The 19,275-nt window shown below is 41.0% G+C and overlaps 1 protein-coding gene across 4 annotated transcripts in view; it reads right to left on the minus strand.

The window, feature by feature from the left end:
* Positions 1-2,042, minus strand: part of RAB11FIP2 (RAB11 family interacting protein 2) — a 39,014-nt gene extending 36,972 nt beyond the window's left edge. For all 4 annotated transcript variants that reach the window (XR_001431707.3, XM_015082685.3, XM_053207838.1 and 1 more), the window contains exon 1: positions 1,133-2,042. Coding sequence is in view for 3 of the 4 variants with exons in the window: in XM_015082685.3 (XP_014938171.1) it covers positions 1,133-1,485 (353 nt within the window). In the remaining variant the exon portion in view is untranslated. The remainder of the gene's footprint in view (positions 1-1,132) is intronic.
* Between the last annotated feature and the right edge of the window lie 17,233 nt (positions 2,043-19,275).

Raw genomic sequence — 19,275 nt, forward strand, 5'->3', positions numbered from 1 at the left:
AAATAATAAGACACGGTTGTTCTAAAAATATAAGAAATCAGCATGAACCTCAAGAAAGTTACGCTTATAAAAAGTTTTTAAAAGGGCAAATAAATTTCAGTTATGACTGAAAGAAACACCAAAGCTGCTTCGGAAACTTGAAGTCCTGTTATAAATTCAACCTGTATTTTTCTCTCATTAATTCCATTAACCTTAAGGGTCTCTCAGACCAGAATAATTAATTATAGGCTTAAGAAAGGGTGAGTACACCTATCTCTGGAAATTTACTATTTTTCGACTTGAGACATAACATCCAGTGTTAAATTATATTATCCTTTTTTTAAATGAGAACGTATCTACTCTAAGCTTGAAAGTCACAGGTAAGAGGTCATGTTTGTATTGAAAAGGTCATCAAATCACTTCATCAGAACTGAACCCTTGTCTCCAATCTGAGAACATTCCACATAGTCTAAACATGCCGACTTTACAGAATTCTGAAGTAATACACTCCCTCCAATACGTTGTAAATTCAAAGAAAAATGTTAGTGTCTATTGAAGGTTGAGAATATTTGTACAGTTTTCATTTTTTTTTTTCTTGTAACGGCTTTAGACTCCATCAAGCTGTCCTGACCCTGAAAGATGGTTGAGCTAAAATAAAGGCCAAGTTTATAAAGCTGCAATGAAATACTGAGCTCTAAATGTGGTCATTTATCTTCTGACAGAGTTCAATATGTGACCTGAGATTGGAAGACTTAATTTTCTGATGTTCCAATTCCTGGAAAATTGTAATGTTTAATGATTAGAACAATTTACACATACATGAAGTTTTAGTTGGTCAACACTGGGATCCAGTCCTCCGAGGAGTAGTGAAACAATGTCAATTTACTTACAATTCAATGCAAAATATTCAATTATTTAAGATGTTTCCCTTAAACGCAAAATGAGAGTAATGGATCCTTAACGACTCCATTTAAAAAATATTTCTTCACAAGGGCTACTTCGACTTCAGATGTGTGCAAATGTGGTGCCCAAAACGAGGTCATGTTTCAGTCCAAAAACCAACGCCCCAGTTACACAAATAATTTCCAAGAACAGAAAATCCATAAATAAGATATCATCTCCCCCCAAATTCAAAATAAATTATATAACTTACTCTGTTTTCCTTCTTTGTTTGTCCTCAAAGATGTCATTGAGATTGATTGCCACCTGCCCTAAAAATTTATCCAGACCCACCAGGGACCTGTGCATAACTATGAGGAAAAGAATGTATTTCTCTGGATTCCCCTGCATTAGCAACCCAGGTAGCTCAAAAGAGGCCTCTTCCTTCCAGACTGGCTCAAGGGTTTTCTCGGCTACAGAGGTGGAGTACTTTTCCTTGCCCAGCTGAATTATAGTGTATGTGTCATTGGTGCCACTTTTGCCTTTGGGCTTCAGATCTTTGGCTTGGAGCACTGTGACCTGCACGTGGGTAGGAAACCACTTTTGGGCTTGCTCGGACAGCATCATTCTGTCCTTTTTCTCTGCACCGGGTTCTCAAGCGCAGGCAGTGCCCCTCTCGGAGGGAGAGCCTAATTCCTTAATCGCTGCATCCTAAGGGCACTTAACGGCGACGGGCAGACTCACAGCTGCCCAACTTCGCCAGGGCTCACTGTCAAGCGCCTTGCTGGGGCAGCCCCGGGGCACGGCTGCTCTGGGGGTGCCCTCGCCGCGGCAGAAGCGCAGGGGCCCACCATCCCCAGGCCGCGCCGCCCAGGCCTCCGCGAGGACCCCGCACCTTCACGCGCCGCCGGCCGCGGGGACGGGCCCTGGGCGGCGGCGGCGGGGGCGGGCGGCTCCCGGGCCTGCGGGCAGGTGAGGCCTGGCCGCCGGGGCCCCGCGGAGGGCTGCGGGGGTGGGAGGGCGCCCCCGGCCCGGCCGACTAGGGCTCGCCCGCCCCAACTCGCAGCCCCCGGCCCCCCCCCCCGCCCCCCGCCTGCCTCCTCGCGGCCGGGCCGCCCCCGCCTCCTCCGCACCTCCCGCCCGCCCGCGCAGGCCGGCGGGCCCGGCCCGGCTCCTCCTTCCGACCCCGGTAATACGAACCGCCGGCGGCTCGCGCGGCCTGGCTCCCTCTCGCAAACCTCTCCCTCTCCCTCTCCCTCCTCCTCCTCCTCCTCCCTCCTCCTCCCCCTCGCCTCGGCTCCTCCTCTAGGGCGGGGGCGGGGGCGGGTCGCCTGGCTGTGGAGCGGGACGGGGGACGGGGCACGCGGCCGCCCCGGCGCCGGCGGGCCGAGGGCTGCAGGGCGGCGGGCACGGGGCTCGGCCTCGCCGGGCCGGCTGCTGCTAACACCCGGCGGGCGGCGGCGGCGGCGGCGGCGGCGGCGGCACTTCCGGGTTGGCCTTCTCCATGTTGATCTCGGGAACGCGACGGGGCGGGGCCGGGCGGGGCCGCGGGGTCAAGGGTCAGCGCCTCCCTGGTTGCCGTGGCGACCGGGGGCGCGCGGCGCGAGCTCCTCTCCCAGTGCTGAGTGCTCCTCCTGGGTTTCGCGCCGGCTGCTGCGGCCTGGCACGGCGCTGGGCTCTGGGGACGCGGCACCTGCACGGGGCGGCTGGGGAAGCCAGGGAACGTTCTCCTGAAAGGTGGCAACCAAGGCCCGGGCAAGCCCGATCTAGGAAGAGACCCAGTTTTAATCTTTGGGAACCGTCTTGGGGGTACCCTGATGCCTGGCGCTCGGCACCGAGCGGACCTTAGATAAATGGTGGTGGGATGCATGGGCCCTCTTCCTTGACCGAAAACACACTTTTCCCCAACCCCTTATCCACTCTTCTCAAATTCACTGGAAACACATCCCCCACCCTCCACCTCAGTGGAAGAAGAGAGGGCAGCCGATAAAAGATTCCAAAACCGGCACAGGAATTTAATAAAGATCGCGAGAGACACTGGGCTGCAGTCAAAAGGCCTGGTTTTACACCCATGTCTGCTATTATCAGCCTGTGTGACCTTGGACAAGTCATTTCCCCGCCCTGAGCCCCAGTTTCTTCAAGGGTGAGAAGACCGTGTCTAAGACCGCTGGCCACTGTATGGGTTCAACGTCAAAAGGACACCTCGTGGGCACAGTCTGGTAGACTATCCTACTTCGGAAGCCAAACCCAGAGAGGATTCTCCTTCACCAAGGGCTACAGACTATGGCCTTACCTGCGCCTTAGGGCAAAACCGAATGGACACCAGTGCTGCTGGAATGGAAGGGTTTTTTTTTTTAAGAGAAGAAAATGGGGATCTGTTCATGCTGAGCTTTTTCTGGACTAGCCTGATCTGGTGGGGAAAGTATGGATAATGGCTGACGAGCCGGGAGCCTACCTTGACGCTCTTCCTCTGCCAGAAATTCAGTATAGTGCTTGTGATGCACTTAGCCTCCTGAGGCAAGGAACTGAGATTCTGGGAGCCTCCGACTCGTCCGTAACTTGTAGATAAAGTGGCTGTTGGATTGTAGATAGGTTTTGATTTGATTTGATTGTGAATAAAATAGTTTGGAGGAGTATTCTGAGATAATGTACGTTTCCTAGCATAGTGTGGCACCCAGTCTCCTTTGCCCCTCAATTTCTCAATGACAAGAGACCTGCATATACTACCTTTATTGTATTTCTTTCTGTTCATGTTTTACCTGCCCAAGGAAATTCTAAATTCTTTGAACTGCCTTGTGTATCATGGATCATCCCTCCACAGTGGCTGACATTCAGTATGTACTTGACCTATTGAATGACTTACTGCCTTTTCTCCCTTTATGGGACTAATTTTGAGACCCAAACAATATGATAGATGTGCATATACTTTTCCGACTTAAAATGGCTGTAAAACGGGGCTCCTGGTTGGCTCAGTCGGTTAAGCTTCTGACTCTTGATTTTGGCTCAGGTCATGATCTCGTGGTTTGTGAGATCAAGCCCCCGGCACTGACAGCAAGGAGCCTGCTTGCGATTCTCTCTCCCCCTCTCTCTGCCCCTCCCCTGCCCACTCACACAATGCTGGCTCCCTCTCTCAAAGTGAATACACGTAAAAATAAAATAAAATAAAATGGCTGTAAAAGTAAGGTATTGTGTTTATTATTTTTAGGCAAGGTTTACAACTTTTCCATTTGAGGACATTATGTTGTCCATATTCCTCAGTGCCCCATATTTACGGGATACTAGCTGCAGCACTTAAAACTAACAAACAAGGTCTTTTCATTAAACGTTTTTTGAATGGAGGCGTGTGAAGGCCTAATATATTTGCAGCCAATGAAAAACTTTAGTTAGGGAGGGGATGACCTTATACATTATTTTAATCTTGAAGAAAGAAGATTTTGTCCTAATTCTAAAGGACGACACCACAAATCTCAAAGACTACCCAGGTTCTAGCACATTCTTTCAGGGACCCACTGGCACTTGCTAGTGTCTATAGATTTCCTCTCATCTATTGGAAACTCCCAGTTTTTTAGTTCTGCTTACACGCAGTGACTGGTGTGAGTTCTGCATGAAGTAGGCACTCCAAAAAGAGACACTGGATGGATTTGCCACCAAAATCTTCAGGGGAATAAACTATAGATGAATCATGAATAATCCTGAGCTAGACACCATCTAGAAAGAAAAGACCTGGTTTTAGGTCATTCTAAAGAAAGCATGCTATAAAAGTGGGGTTTCTTTTTCTTTTCTTTTTTTTAAAGAGAATTTTCCATCTCTGAGACACAGTGTATGAAAAGGCCATGTGTGGAAAATAAAACAAAATCACCATCATACTGTGAATATAGCAGCTGGATCCCAGAGTGGGCCATTGTCAACGTTAAAGAAAAATATTCTTAATGATTTTTAAAGAGGGCACTGAATAGTCAATGGTGGAATTTCAACCAGGATCTCCAGGGAGAAATCATTTGACACCTGAAACTCATGGAAACAAAATAAACATCGTGAAAACAAATGTAAGTTCAGATTTTGTATAAGTTGCATTTTTAGAAGCCTTCATGCCTCTATTAAAGGTTGTAATTAAATAAACAATAGGCAATTAATTATAATAGTGGATGTGTGTTTCTAAAGAGCTTAAATTGTTTGGTAAGCTTTATTAACGATTATCAACTTGTTTACAAGTATCAATTCACTCATCTCTGAAATACAGCCATCTCCAGGGTAGGAGTTAGCAGCAATACTTCACAACACAACCACACACTCCAACACAATTCAAGGAATACTCTAAAGGCAAGAGCGAAACAACTGGAATTACTAACATCTCTTCCTGTGGCACCGAAATTTCTTTTGAGTTTTCCCCAAACCTAGCTAGGGCCAAAATTGTTTAGATTTACTATCTGGCAAGATCAGAAGTTACGACCTAATGATCGTAAGCCAGAATAAGAAAATAGCGTATTTTTGCCCCAGGGAAGCAAATAAACAACAGCAACAAAAATGAGCTAAAAAGAAGCCAGAATTACATTGTAAAAGTGAAGCGGTTGCCTGTAAGAAATTTCTCAATTGTTTACTAAGAGAGTAAAAACTTGTCCGTTGGATTGAATATGTGGTTGGCTCACAGTGAAAAATGACGGCAATTATATAAGATCCGGGATCAAAGTGGTTCTGCAAAATGTTTATTGTCTTACAGTTTTAAAAATCTCTTACTAATTTTAAGATATACATGGAAGGTAATTTAAGAAGGGAAGAAGGAGCGGTGCCTAGGTGGCTCAGTTGTTGAGCGTCGGACTTTTGCTCAGGTCACGATCGCATGGTTCATGGGTTAGAGCCCTGCATCAGGCTCTGTGCTGACAGCTCGGAGCCTGGAGCCTGCTTCGGATTCTGTGTCTCCCCCTCTCTCTCTGCCCCTCCCCCACTTGTGCTCGCTCGCTCTCTCTCTCTCTCTCTCTCTCAAAAATAAATAAAAATATTAATTTTTTTAAAAAAAGGAAGAAGGATTACATACATAAAGACAACATACCAGAGTTGAACAGAGTCACTTGTTTTTATTATCCTATGACTAATGATATGCGCAGAAATATTTAGTATTGGGAAACCAAACACCAGGGCTTGGGAAAATAACACAGCTTAAAGGAGTAAAATGCTGAAATTTCTCATCTTAAACTGTTACAAAGCCAGTTGCAATGATTAGGAAAAATTTGACCAGAAAATAAAGTCAATATTTATTCTCCAATAGTGGAAGATTCCAGTTTAAAATATTTACTAAGTGCTGCACCTTTAAGTAACGCCCCATAGGGAGACTTATTCCAAGCACTGTGAAAGACTCTTCCCTTTGGGCAGCAGCATCTCTAAACTTGCAACTTGCAAATCTATTGTAGGACAATTACAATGCTCTTAGTGTTTAAATAACCCACTAGGTCATTCCCATATACATAATGTAACAGATGTTAATTATTTTTCAGTTGGAGGTTCAGAGACATAAGGGCAGCAAGAAGCTTTTCCAAAGTATCATTACAATCTTCAGACTTCGGATGCACACACACACACACACACACACACGCACACTTCAAATATATAGATAACTTGTACATATATACATATGGCAAAATTCCAGAATCACGTTGAAGATATATACATAGATTGATTTTCACATAATCAGTGAAAAAATAAAAGAGTATTTGGCAAGTTGATTTACAATTATAATCACAATAAACTACTCTTGGGAGGTGTTGATGATTGTTTTCATCACTGGATTGGTGGATTTGTCTTCTGGGATTGGGCAGTATATGGATTCAGCATATAGTGCACCAGAAGCAGTGGGGTGTATAACATAAAGAGCTCTAGTCAGCAACTTGGGTCTTAATCCCCAGTCTGCCTATTACTAGCTACATATCTTTAGGGAAGTAATTTTCCTTCCTTGGACCTCTGTTTCTTCATCTGTAAAATAAGAGTCTATAATAGGAATCACTAAAGCATTCTATAATATTTAATAATTCTAAGTAGTATGTCCACAACACAAAGAAGCAAATTGCATTTTAATTTTCTAATTGAATTCAGTCAACACACTAAAGCAGATTCCCTTTCTATGTAACTTATTCATAAAGGATCCTCTAATTCAAGAGAAAAAAAAATCTTCAAAATGTCTGGAGAGTCTCTCTCCCAAATGAAAATGATCATCACAGAAAGGAAGTAAATACAACTTTTATTAATAGACTCTACATGAGGAAATTGACACTAACAGCCCAGGATTTGGAAGAAATTACATATAAGTGGTTTTGGAAAGACTTAAACTTTTCACTTGTAGTAATAAACATAAGTTCTATTGATATTCTTTGCAACTTTTTCAAGCTACAAAGACATGCAGACTGAGGAGGACAAGAATTTATAGACCAGAATAGATATTTACACATCAGAAAGTTTTGTATGGATGTCTTTTAATTTCCTCCTCATGCTATCATACTATTAATGTTGTGTGATTTTTGTTCCCTCGACAAAATTTACCCATGTTGGGGCACCTGGGTGGCTCAGTCAGTTGGACGTCCGACTTCAGCTTAGGTCATGCTCTCACACTCCGTGAGTTCGAGCCCCGCTTCGGGCTCTGTGCTGACAGCTCAGAGCCTGGAGCCTGCTTTGGATTCTGTCTCCCTCTCTCACTCTCTCTTCCTCTGCTCATGCTCTCTCTCTGTCTCAAAAATAAATAAACATTAAAATTTTTTTTAAAAATTTACCCATGTTAATGCACAGAGTTTGAATTCATGTACTTTAACTGTTATATGGTGTTGGGCAAGATGAATAAGTCTCATTTGCTCTTTTCTTTCTGAAAAATGTTTCAATTGTTTCCAATTTTTTACTATCATAAACAATGCTGCAGAGATATCCGTGTAGGTCTCCTGTATACATGTGCAGGGAACTTTTTTTCATAATTGTGCCTCCTTCTGACAGCTGACATTGAAATTATTACGAGTTTGTGAATAGTAGTGTGGAAAATCTAGGGGTCTGAGCATCAGATCTGTGTTCTAATCCTGGATCTACAACTAAGGAGTTGTAATCCTGACAAGTCATAATCTTTCTGTGCCACTGAGTTTCTTTCCATCTTCAGAGTTCTCAAAGCCCTTTATAAGTATATTACTATATATATATATATATATATATATATAAAACACATATGTTATATATATTTTATATTATGTATAATATATGTTATATATATTTATATTATATGTTATGTATTATAACTGTTATATACATTTATATTATATAATGTATATTATTGTATATATAAATATGTACTATATATAATATTATGTATTATATATTATATATTACATAATAAATTTAACATATAATATATTATGAATGATACATATATATCATGTGTGCTATGCTATATAATATCTATTAACTCATTAATTTATATATACTATTTACTTTCTCATTATACTATATATACTATTAATATATGTAATACATACTATGTGCAATTTATAACATATTCTTTTAAGTTATATCATGTAGCATATATATATATAGCATACTAATTTGTATATGATTTATTTCTCTCGATATATTTACATACAAAATAAAATAAATTTACATATATATAAAATTACTGAAGAGCAAAGATTATGGTTCTGGGAAGAAGTTTTGTGAAACTTAGATATTTATCTTCAAGTTTCAATTGTGTCATCATGAGCCTTTCTGAAATCTCCTAGAACATTGCAACTTATATGGATTTATGTAGAGGTTAACACACACTGGATGATTCTGAATATTATTGGAAGTAATAATATAGTTACGTAACCTTAGTTACGTAACCTTAGTATCTTTGTACTTTGTCAACATGTTAACATTTTTTCATGTTCAGTTAAAATCCAGGATGGAGAATTTCTTAACAAATAATAAGGAATTAGAATTATAATATTTCTGGAACTGATACATACGTCCATTTGGAGGACATTAAACTGCTGGGCAGCCGGCAAAAACATTTAGTGGTTGTGTTTTTTTCCCATACAAAAGATCTAGTAGTCTCTCCCTGTATACATATTTAATGTATGCTAACCAAAGCAAAGGGCTTTAAAAGTATTTGATGTGTGTGTGCGTGTGTGCGTGTGTGTGTGTGTACGTGCGTGTGTGTGTGTAACAGAAAGGCTGACTAGGTGGAACAATTTGAGGGATGAATCCAACTCTCTTGTTCCAGGGTCAGATTTTATACCGTTTCTGCTAAGCAGCTTTCCACCATCCAGAACAATGTTTTAGTCCATCTGAATATCTCATAGGTTTGACCTGGAACTGGGTGCTTATCTTTTATCCAGTCTGGATTAGGTCACCTTCAGAACATTTATGGGTTATAATATAGAGCAGGACTGTTACTGAGACTGTATCATAATCATTTTGTAGCTATTGGAATCATCACTGATGATGCAGAATTAAGCATAGGACTTAGCTTGAAATGTAGACCGAGAAGAAACACCTGCTTCCAGGAAGTTAAGTGGTATAATGAAAGGAACATCGAACTGAAGAAGTCATCTGGTTCAAACCACTAATGGCTTGTACGACCTTGAGCGACTTAAATTCTTCCTCAGTAAAATAGCAACTTGTAAATTTCTTCTACCTCCAAACTTGGAGCTCAGATTAGCTAGAATGTCTTCCCAGTAGACTCACCCCAATGAGCCATTTTGTTTTACTGTAGTTGTTTATCAGGCTTATGCAGGAGGATAAGGTGTTTACACTGTGTAATCTGTGTCTATAACCGTGCTCTTGTAAACTGAGGTCTTAAAAAAATGATGACGTTTAAAAAAAAAATTACTCCCATCCAAGTATGAAGTGCATCATATGAAGGTGCAAACTGGCTTTATACAAGTGAAGTCTGGTGCATTAGACACATCAGGAGTCAAGGGCCGGCAATGTTTTCAAAGACAAGATTTTCTCCAAAGTTCCCAGGATACAGACACTCCCTCAGCTTCCCTTGAGTGGCTGTCCCGGGATAGGTTTTGTCCCTTGACTACTCACTACCAGTGTGACTTTGGGCAAATCGTGTAAAGTCTCTAAATTTAGGTTTCCTTGTCTGCAACCCTAAATTGGCTGTTGGGAAGGTTAAATGAAGGGTTGGACACAGCTCAGGGAGGGCCTGGTGCGTAGGAAGTACTCACAAGATGTTTGCTGCTGGGAGGTTGGTGATCAACCCCACTTCTCTTTGCAACTGCTTTCCTCATTCTGAAGGTAAGACTGGACGGCACACTCGTCCTGGGCTGCTCTTCACCAAGTAACTAAGGATCTGGGGCTGCGGCAGGTGCCCTTCTAGCCCAGCAGGCAGGAACCAGTGAATGGAGACCCTGAGTTACTCTTGTCTTAAGCCAAACCCAACATTATCAAACACTGTTCCCAAACAAAAATAGAAATGAATGTTTCTATTCTCCCAGTAATGTTTCAAACATTTGGAATTTAAGGATGACGTTTTAAACAATCATTTAAACATCTTCCTAAGAATCTGATTTCCGAGTCGCAGAAAAATAGGGACTCGCGAAATAATATAAGCTTCCATCGCTATAAGTGGATGAATTAAAAACTTGAGTGACAGATCAGATACCAGATAATACACTAGATTTTCACATCGAAATGTTACGAATTTAAAAACACCAGTGTGACATCCTTTGGTACACCTAGCTACAAACATTGCACTACTAATCGGTGTTTTCTGACTCCCATGGACTGCTCTAATTTTAAGCATGTTATCTCTTTTGATAAAAACAATGGCTAACATATGCTGACTGCTAACCTTATGCCGAAGCTGTTAACATCACAATCTCATTCGATTTCAAAGAGGTAGCACTATAGTCAACGCAAATACAACGATTGTTGTTTCCTATCCCATCGTAAAGAATGAAGGGCGTCGGTGTGGTGGTTTCTCATCTTCAGGCATTGCTCACACGGGGATGAGGCAGGAAACTTGGAAACCAGATCCTTCATACCCTTTGGCCAATGCTTGTTCTTCAATTGGCTTTAAGCATTATCAAAATACCCTTGACAGATCCCAGAGCCTGGCGCTGCTTTAGTGAAAAGCACAAGGCAATTGATCGATTTTGCAACTCATAGCATCTTCTGTGAAGCAGCAGGCCTGGGCTGTGGTGTTCAGCATCCATAAACTGCAGAGGGATTGAAATGTATTACTGAACACATTGATAAAAAAAATCACTTTTTACATCACCCCATTCTTCCACTTTCGTAATCAGAAGACAAAATGCCAATACGTAGTCTCTTGTGGAAAAATCCTGGGTACGTAGGGCGCCTGGCTGGCTCAGTCGGTTAAGCGTCTGACTCTTGATTTTGGCTCAGGTCATGATCTCACGGTTTGTGGGATTGAGGCCCATGGGAGCACGGAGCCTGCTTGGGATTCGCTCTCTCTGCTTCTCTCTCTCTCTCTCTCTCTAAAAATAAACATCAAAAAAAAAAAGGAAAAGAAAAGAAAAGAAAAGAGAAGAGAAGAGAAGAAAAGAAAAGAAAAGAAAAGAAAAGAAAAGAAAAGAAAAGAAAAGAAAAACACTGGATTTTCATTCATTCAGGAGAACAAAACTCACACACCATCTCAACCTACCCATTATGTTTTATTGGACATTTGCTGGAGAACAAAACACAACAATGTATGGAAAAGCAGTTTGTTAAACTGTGAAAAATTTTACAAATGTAAGATTTTATCATAATTTTTAGGCATGTATCTATTAAACATACACCTCGTAGCATCCCCACACTCTTCTGGCATCCACAGTTGCTTAAAATGATTGAGAGTTGAACAGATTTAAAAGCAAGAGAATTCTGTGTTGAATACAATCAACTTTGTAAGGGCAACGGATAAAGAACTTGATAGCTAAGTGGATAAATATATGCGATGGACCAAACCTGGTTGACCATTGTGGGACAGATAGATTACGTTGTATTGACAGATTGAATTTGAACTTTACTGTGGAATGAAAAGCCCAGTGCCTTCTCGGAAAAACACACTCTCACAAGCTCATGTGGCTGTAAGGTTGATAATATGTTGATAATAACTGGTGTGTTTTTCATTCCCAATAGTACCCAGTCCCCCTTGTGACCTTTCTCCCAGTTTCAGGCAGCATTAGGCAGAACCTGACTTTACTATTGCTCCAGAGACCATTTTCACTTTTCCCATTTCATAGTAGCCAGTAGGGGAAGAGGTATAAAAAGCAAAGCTTACGTAGTAAATGAAGAATTTTGGAGGAATCCAGTTGAAGAAAGAGCCTGAACTGACAAAGATGTCACTGGTCAGGGGGAAAGAAAAAAAGACTGGGGGAGAAGATCAAGTTTGCTGCACATTTTTAAATGTCTCCAAGACCTTTTCCTTTCCCCCTTGTTGGCAATGGGAACTGAGCAAATTGTTGATAGAGCCTCCAGCCCAATTTGAGCACCAAAGGCAGTCATCAGTTGAATCTTGGTTCCTAGGATGGTCCTTGAAAGTGAGGAAGTTCCGAGAGCCATCCCCACCACCCCCCCCCGCCCAGTCCCAGTGCCTTGCACCATGCTGACTTGAAGGAACGTCAGTGGCAGCAGATTAGCAGGGCAGAGACGCCCTAGACAGAGAAGCTTGGAGGAAAGCTTTCCATGAGCTCCCTGTCATCAGAAGCACCAGATAAACTCTGAGAGTTTTATCTTCTCGACAAAGGTGTGAAAATGACTAAGAAAACACCGGTAGACCTAAATGATTGCCCAACTCAAGAGATCTGGAAGGTATGGAGTACAGGGATCAAGGACAAGGGCCCCACCATGATGGGGGACACATGACAGGCCAGTGGGAATAGACACGACAGCCACGGGCTCATCCTGGCTTCTCCCCTGGGGCCTCCGCTTCAGTTTAGCCCTTAGAATTTCAGATCTGTCCCGGGGAGAAGGATAGAGAGACAGAAATGCTCATCTTACTGAGTGTAAAACCTGAAATGACTGAATATATCCAGTTAGGATGTTTTCTGGATGAATTTTGACAGGCACGGAAATGGGAGAACCCAAATAGAGATGAAGTTGAATGACAGGGAAATGGAGTTACACATCTTACATATCACCTGAGTACGTGGCCTGAAATGCTACATTTGCTAGAAGGGATAATACATGGCAAGAAAAGTGGGGGAACTGCCAGAACCCAGGGGTTTGAGAGGCCCCTCCATGATGTTATAAGATACCGTCGGATCTCCTTTTCTATCAGCTTATGGTTGTACATTAGGGCGGCCTGTTAAGATGTATTAACATATGTAAGACATATACGAGTGTCTTAACCTGAAGTGAAGTCTCTAATGAACGTGGTCTTACAAATCACCTGCAAGTGAACTGGACAACCTCCCAACAGCATACAGGGAAAAGATGTAGGGCCGTGGTTGAACCCAACTGCCACTGAAATTGATATTGTGGTGTAGCTTCTGGAAAAGCTAATGCAAATTTTGGGTGCATTAATGGAAATACAGCCCGCGAAGGTGCCCCAATACTATCCTTCCTTCTCCTCCCCTGTTACAGTGATTGCCTATCTGTGTTTTCATCTGCAGACAGTTCCTCAGCACAGGTAACGGGCCTCATCTCCTCATATGTTCTCATGAACACATGAATATTGCATCTGCCGTGTCCCTTCTCCCTCTTGCATCCTCAATTGTTTTCTTCTCTGCTGGCTCAAATCTCATCCACAGACATATTCTCTAATACTTCTCCTATTAGAACAACAACTCATTTGACCCTATATCCCCTCCAGCTACCACACCGCTTCTCTGTTTTCAAACATTTCCTGAAAGACCCGTCCATACTTGCTCTCTCTTTCTCCCATTTTCTCTTGAACATGCTCCAATCAGATTTTTGTCTTTGGCCACTCTACACCTACATATTGCCTGAGTCAATCTTCAGTCATCTTCCTTGGCCGACTAACAACACTTGACATAGTGAACCACTTACATCTATCATCCTTTAGGGACCATTAATGCTCACATTTATAAAGCAAAGACATCCTACAAGAACACCAAGGTTCAGAGGGATGACCTACTCTTGTAGCATTTGGTGTGTGACTGTGTGAGGTCACTGTGAGATACAACGGTAAGCAATGAAAACATGAATCAGTTTATTGTACTCATTTAGTGCCTTTGTAAAATTATGTTTAAAATATGTTTTATACTCTGCTCCTACCATAAAGTTTACTAAGTAACTGAAACCAGTTGATTCTTTGAAAAGTGCGATCGCTAATTGGAACATACAGTGTTATATAGGGAATATATATTCTCTCTGATTTTATATATACTTATACATAAATATGTATTTTATATAAGAACATACAATGTTATACATGTAAATATAGCATATAGCATATATGTGGCTACCATATATTTAGTATTATATAAAATATTAAAAATATATAAATATTATATATGTATTATATAGTATATATAGTATGCTATATATATTATTATATATATAGTATATATACTATATATAGTATATAGTATATATAGTATACTATATAGTATACTATATATACATATAGTATATACACATGTAGTATATATACATATATATACATATACATATATACACATATATACATATAGTATATACATATAGTATAGTATATAGTATACTATATATACTATATATATTATATAATATATATTATACTATATATATAGTATGCTATATATATAGTATACTATATTATATATATAGTATACTATATATATACTATATATATACTATTATATATATTATACTATACCATATTATAAATATAAAATATACAATTATGTCATATTATATGCCAATTATTTTATTATTTATGAACTGTGTATAAGGTATATAATTAATATGTATATGTGCATATATATATAATTTATAGGTTTTGGGGGTTGCACAAGCTGAGACTCCTACCAGTTAATTTGTTTACTACACTGATAATATATGGAGTAAAATTAGAGAGAGGTACTAGAGATATGGGTACTTAAGCCTAGGAGTCGGTTCTGGGCTTGGTGTCCAGGAGATCAGAGCTGGAGTTGGAGACGGTTGGCATTCTTGGTGGCAGGGGTTTATGTATTGCACCAGTGATCCACCACCGATGTGTGTCTCCTCCGGGCTCAGGCTGCTTTTGGCTTCCCGCTGTGTAGCCTACTACCCACTCCCACCTTGGACTGTGTAGATGATCTCTGCCTCATGCCTCCACCTCTTCCTCATCTGAATGCTCCTTCCCCTTTGCCAGGACTTAAGTTCATGGCTGAGAGGGAGTCTCATCAACCCAGCCCAACTTTTCTTCTGCAAGCCATATCATAGCTCTGCCTATGCCACCTGCACCTGTGCACACGATGGGTGGGAGGAGAGGGCGCAGGGCCCTGAGGTCTGCAGATGATTTCCCCCTTGTATTAGGGACGTGGGCGGGGCCAATTCACTTGGACTGAGCTGTTGACAGGCAGATACGTTGATTGGCATGCAAAACACATTAAAATACAGACATTGAAGATTTTTGGTGTGGCTCAAATTTCAGGATTGAGCTTCATTTAGGAACGAAAACACACTCTACTTCTCAGCCTAAATGAAATGAAGTGTTCAACATCACTAAATGTAAGCTCTTGTAACATAGATGTCGTATGATAGAAACACAACATGTTACTTCAAGTATTTCTTTCTATATCCTATTAATGTTTGTAGATTTTTTTCTTTCTCAATTGTTGGCCTAATAATGACTGCAAATTATAATTGCTAATATTCTCTAGAGTAGAAGGCTTTCAAATCACCTTCCAGCATTAATACCTATTAAAAAAAAAAACCGAGTTGCTTTTGGAATTTCCTGGATTCTTCTGTTTGTCATGCAAATATTCAGTTCTGCTCTTTTTATGATAATATGAAATAAAGTAGTTTCTCATAGTAACATTGTAAATCATTTGCTTTCTATTACATGCAGCTGGTTCTGTTACTGTAATGATTTTCTATGAGTGCATATTGCAGAACACATAAAATGCAATGTGATATTTCTTTATTCAGAATTTATATGCAATTATTGTTTGCCCAGCAATAATGAGACAATTTGGAAATATAGTAATTTATCGTAATACATTTCTTTTTAATAGGAATCTACACTGAGAGGGAAAAATCCAAATTTCTAAAAATGCCATCTCTGTTTGTTACATAGACCAGAGTTTTCATCTCACTGAAAATTCAATATCAAAATTAAAAACAGCTGAGGTAGTTACTCGGGTGCCTTACTTCAGCTTATTCAAAAGAATATAGGATGAACGGTAAGAATTAAGTAAACCACAAATTATTTTGGAGTGTCTGGTTTGTATTATAAATAAATTTTTCACTGCTGGTTGTTTTTTCAAAAATATTGACTATATTTTTGATATCCATTCCTGTGATCTAATCTAAACTGTGTCCTACCAATTTAATGTATTGTTTGTTCATGATTACATTTTTTATTACACTCATATGCTATAAGTATTTCTCACTCTGCTCTTCTGGGTGTCCCCCCAATGGCCGCAGTGTTTAAGACATGTCATGGACGATGTTAGGCAGAGAACTACCCCCCTTTCATGTTGCCACATACTAATTTCACACCTTGAATCGCGTCTAACCACAGCAACAATGAAATATCCATGTTTTTAAAGAAAATTGAAGAGCATTTATTAAGGGGCAACAACAAAGAAGCCAAAACAGAGTGTCACTCCAGCATCAAAGTTTTCTTCCTTCTTGATCTGAACTAGAATTTTAAAATACTTGTTGGCAAATTTGCATTGGTTTCTATTTTGACGAAACCAAAGTCATTTAGTTCTTGCGGTACAAATGGTTATGAGCCTTTCTTTATATTCTTAAAATTGTTAAATTAATACAATATTCTCACATTTCATTCTTAATTACAAAAGTAATATTGCCAACATAGTGTATTGTGTATAATAGGAAAGAAAGATTACTAGTCGCTGCCTATGGGGCACATATTTGAAAAGTGTGTCTAATTCTCAGAACAATATTCTATTTTATTCTCATTTTCTCATTGGTTCCTGTGTTTCCTTACAAAGGGACACAATGTTTATAAGAGGGGGAAGAACAGGGCAAAAATGCATGAAAGGTTATGGAACCAGGAAACTGATGGAGGGGACGATCCTCTTCGGATGGGACACCAGTGAGAGAGGGGCCAGTGTGGTGTGGACTCTGCTCAGAGAAAGCCATGCACACTATGTACACAGGGCCCGCGATATTGGTGGACATGGAAGCATATGGAACCTACCAGAGCAGCTCTCCATACCGCTGACTGGTGACCAGTTACCCACAAAGATCCTTCCTTTTCCCAGAGGTGTTACATCTTCAAACAGGGTAAGGTCATCTCAAACCACATGTCCCTCCCCTCTTGTCCCACCCTGATTTAAAGAGAAAACCAAGTTGTCTCCCCAGCTCAAGTCCCCTGAGCCATCCATCTGGGGTGAGGTAAGGCTTGCTAGGTGCTTTGAAGAGGATATAAGTTGAAGTTTGTAAGCCAGACCAGGTAGGTATGTGTTTTAGTTCCAGAATGGCCTATATGAAACCTGCTGGAGATATTATTAAGGAATGTGTCAACCACTGACATCTTCAAAAACGACCAGAAAACGCAACTGGTCAAGCCAAGAGAAGCGTATCAGATCCGTTGCAATGAGAACGAATACCACTTGGACAGTCTCAGTGATGCCTCAAAGTGGAGAAATTGGGAAAGGGATGAGAGTCTGAGCTGGTGCTTTGAAGGGAGTGTTGTAAGGTAGGAGCTCACTGGGGGAGATGGGGCAGTTTGTGCCATAATGGCTCCGGGTAAGGGCAAAGCAAGGCTAGGGTTTTGAAGAGAATCTTGTTGAGCAAGTTGCTAGGCTTAATCAGTAAGCTATTGACAGTTATACAGGCTTATCTTCCAGAATGGGTCTACTGTCTTATCTTCTAGAACAACTGCTTTCTGGATCAAACAGACATGTTATTTTGCACGTTACCATTGTAAACAGATTTTTTCGCTGGAAAGCTTTTCTCTTATGTTCAAAATGTTGCACACACACGCGCGCACACACACACACACACACACTCCCACTCCCACTCACACACACGAACATGTTGTCTCAAGTGCATCGAAAATAAAGATAGAACTACAGAAACGTTGGTAAAACAAAGATCAACTGGTATTTCGGCTGGACCTAGGGTGGATTTTGTTCTCCTTATGTTAATCAAAGATAGTTGTTTCAGCCCCCTGCCTTGTGGGACTAAGACAGCAGCTCATGGGATGATGGAGGTGGCTCCCCATAGAAGCTTAAAAAAAAAAAATGAAAAAGAAGAAAGAAAAGAAACCCATCTCTTACATCATAGGAAATGGAGTGGAAACAGAAAAGGGAGGGGAGGGGGTGTTCGTTTCCCTGAGAACATTCTTCGGAAAATATGGCCTTTCAGTATTTCCTTACCTGCCCCTCCTCACCTCCACCTTCAGGTTGATCTCCTTTCATTCTTTAGGGTTGCCACAAAGACTCATGTAACTTGATTTTTCACCTGGATTAAAATGTTAGTAATTGGAGACCTTATGAAAAGTTATTTCCTGAGGGCCCCATATTCATCCAGAGACAGCCAGAACTACAACCATTTTGATGAAAATTACTTGCTTTCCATAAGATTCTGAATTGTTAAAAGATGGAGGAAACATGCACGAGGTGGCCAGTGGTCATTGAGTGCTTTCCGTGGTTGGTTTTGAAGCTTAGTGAAACAGACAGATTCTATTGTCAGCATTTTGGTGGTGATCATGGACGGTTTTTCTTTGAGGAGGTAACAAGGTAGTTAGAGGGGGGCTCTTAACCACCAGGGAAGGGTGCCTCTGCCCAGTTAAAAACTTCCATACACATGGGCCCTGTGCATTTCGCACTCGAAAAAATCATTTGGACTTTTTCTAGGGTTCCTCAACGAACAGGTCAGAATGGAAAGCTAGATAATCATTTTAGATACAATTGCTTTGATTTGAAAGTATCTAGATGATGTATGTGTTGCATCTGGGGGGTGTGGTTGAAGCAATTCTTTGAATTATTTAGGAAACAGCTTGAGTCGCCCATTTCACAAGGCGAACGGTCTTGATGTCAAATATCCAGGGAGTTCCGAAAATATCCAGCCTTACATGAGGATAATTTTCAGACTTTTGAGGTTCTAGCAGAGCCTGGCTCTTTTTACGTGACGGGGGAAGTGTTCCCCTGCTCCTGAGAGGGAATGTTTTCAACTGTGGTCCGCCTACCCCTTATGTCTTCTCTCTTCCTTGGCCTTTACTTTCTCCACCTGCCTCTGCTTCCTATACAAACTCACTGGTTTACTACTCCACGTTCAGAATGCTTTGAGTTGTGTAGACAAAACATTTCAGTGTTTGATAAAGAAATTTCCATTTTC

The sequence above is a fragment of the Acinonyx jubatus genome, chromosome D2 (assembly GCF_027475565.1).
Source record: "Acinonyx jubatus isolate Ajub_Pintada_27869175 chromosome D2, VMU_Ajub_asm_v1.0, whole genome shotgun sequence".
NCBI classification, from domain to species: domain Eukaryota; kingdom Metazoa; phylum Chordata; class Mammalia; order Carnivora; family Felidae; genus Acinonyx; species Acinonyx jubatus.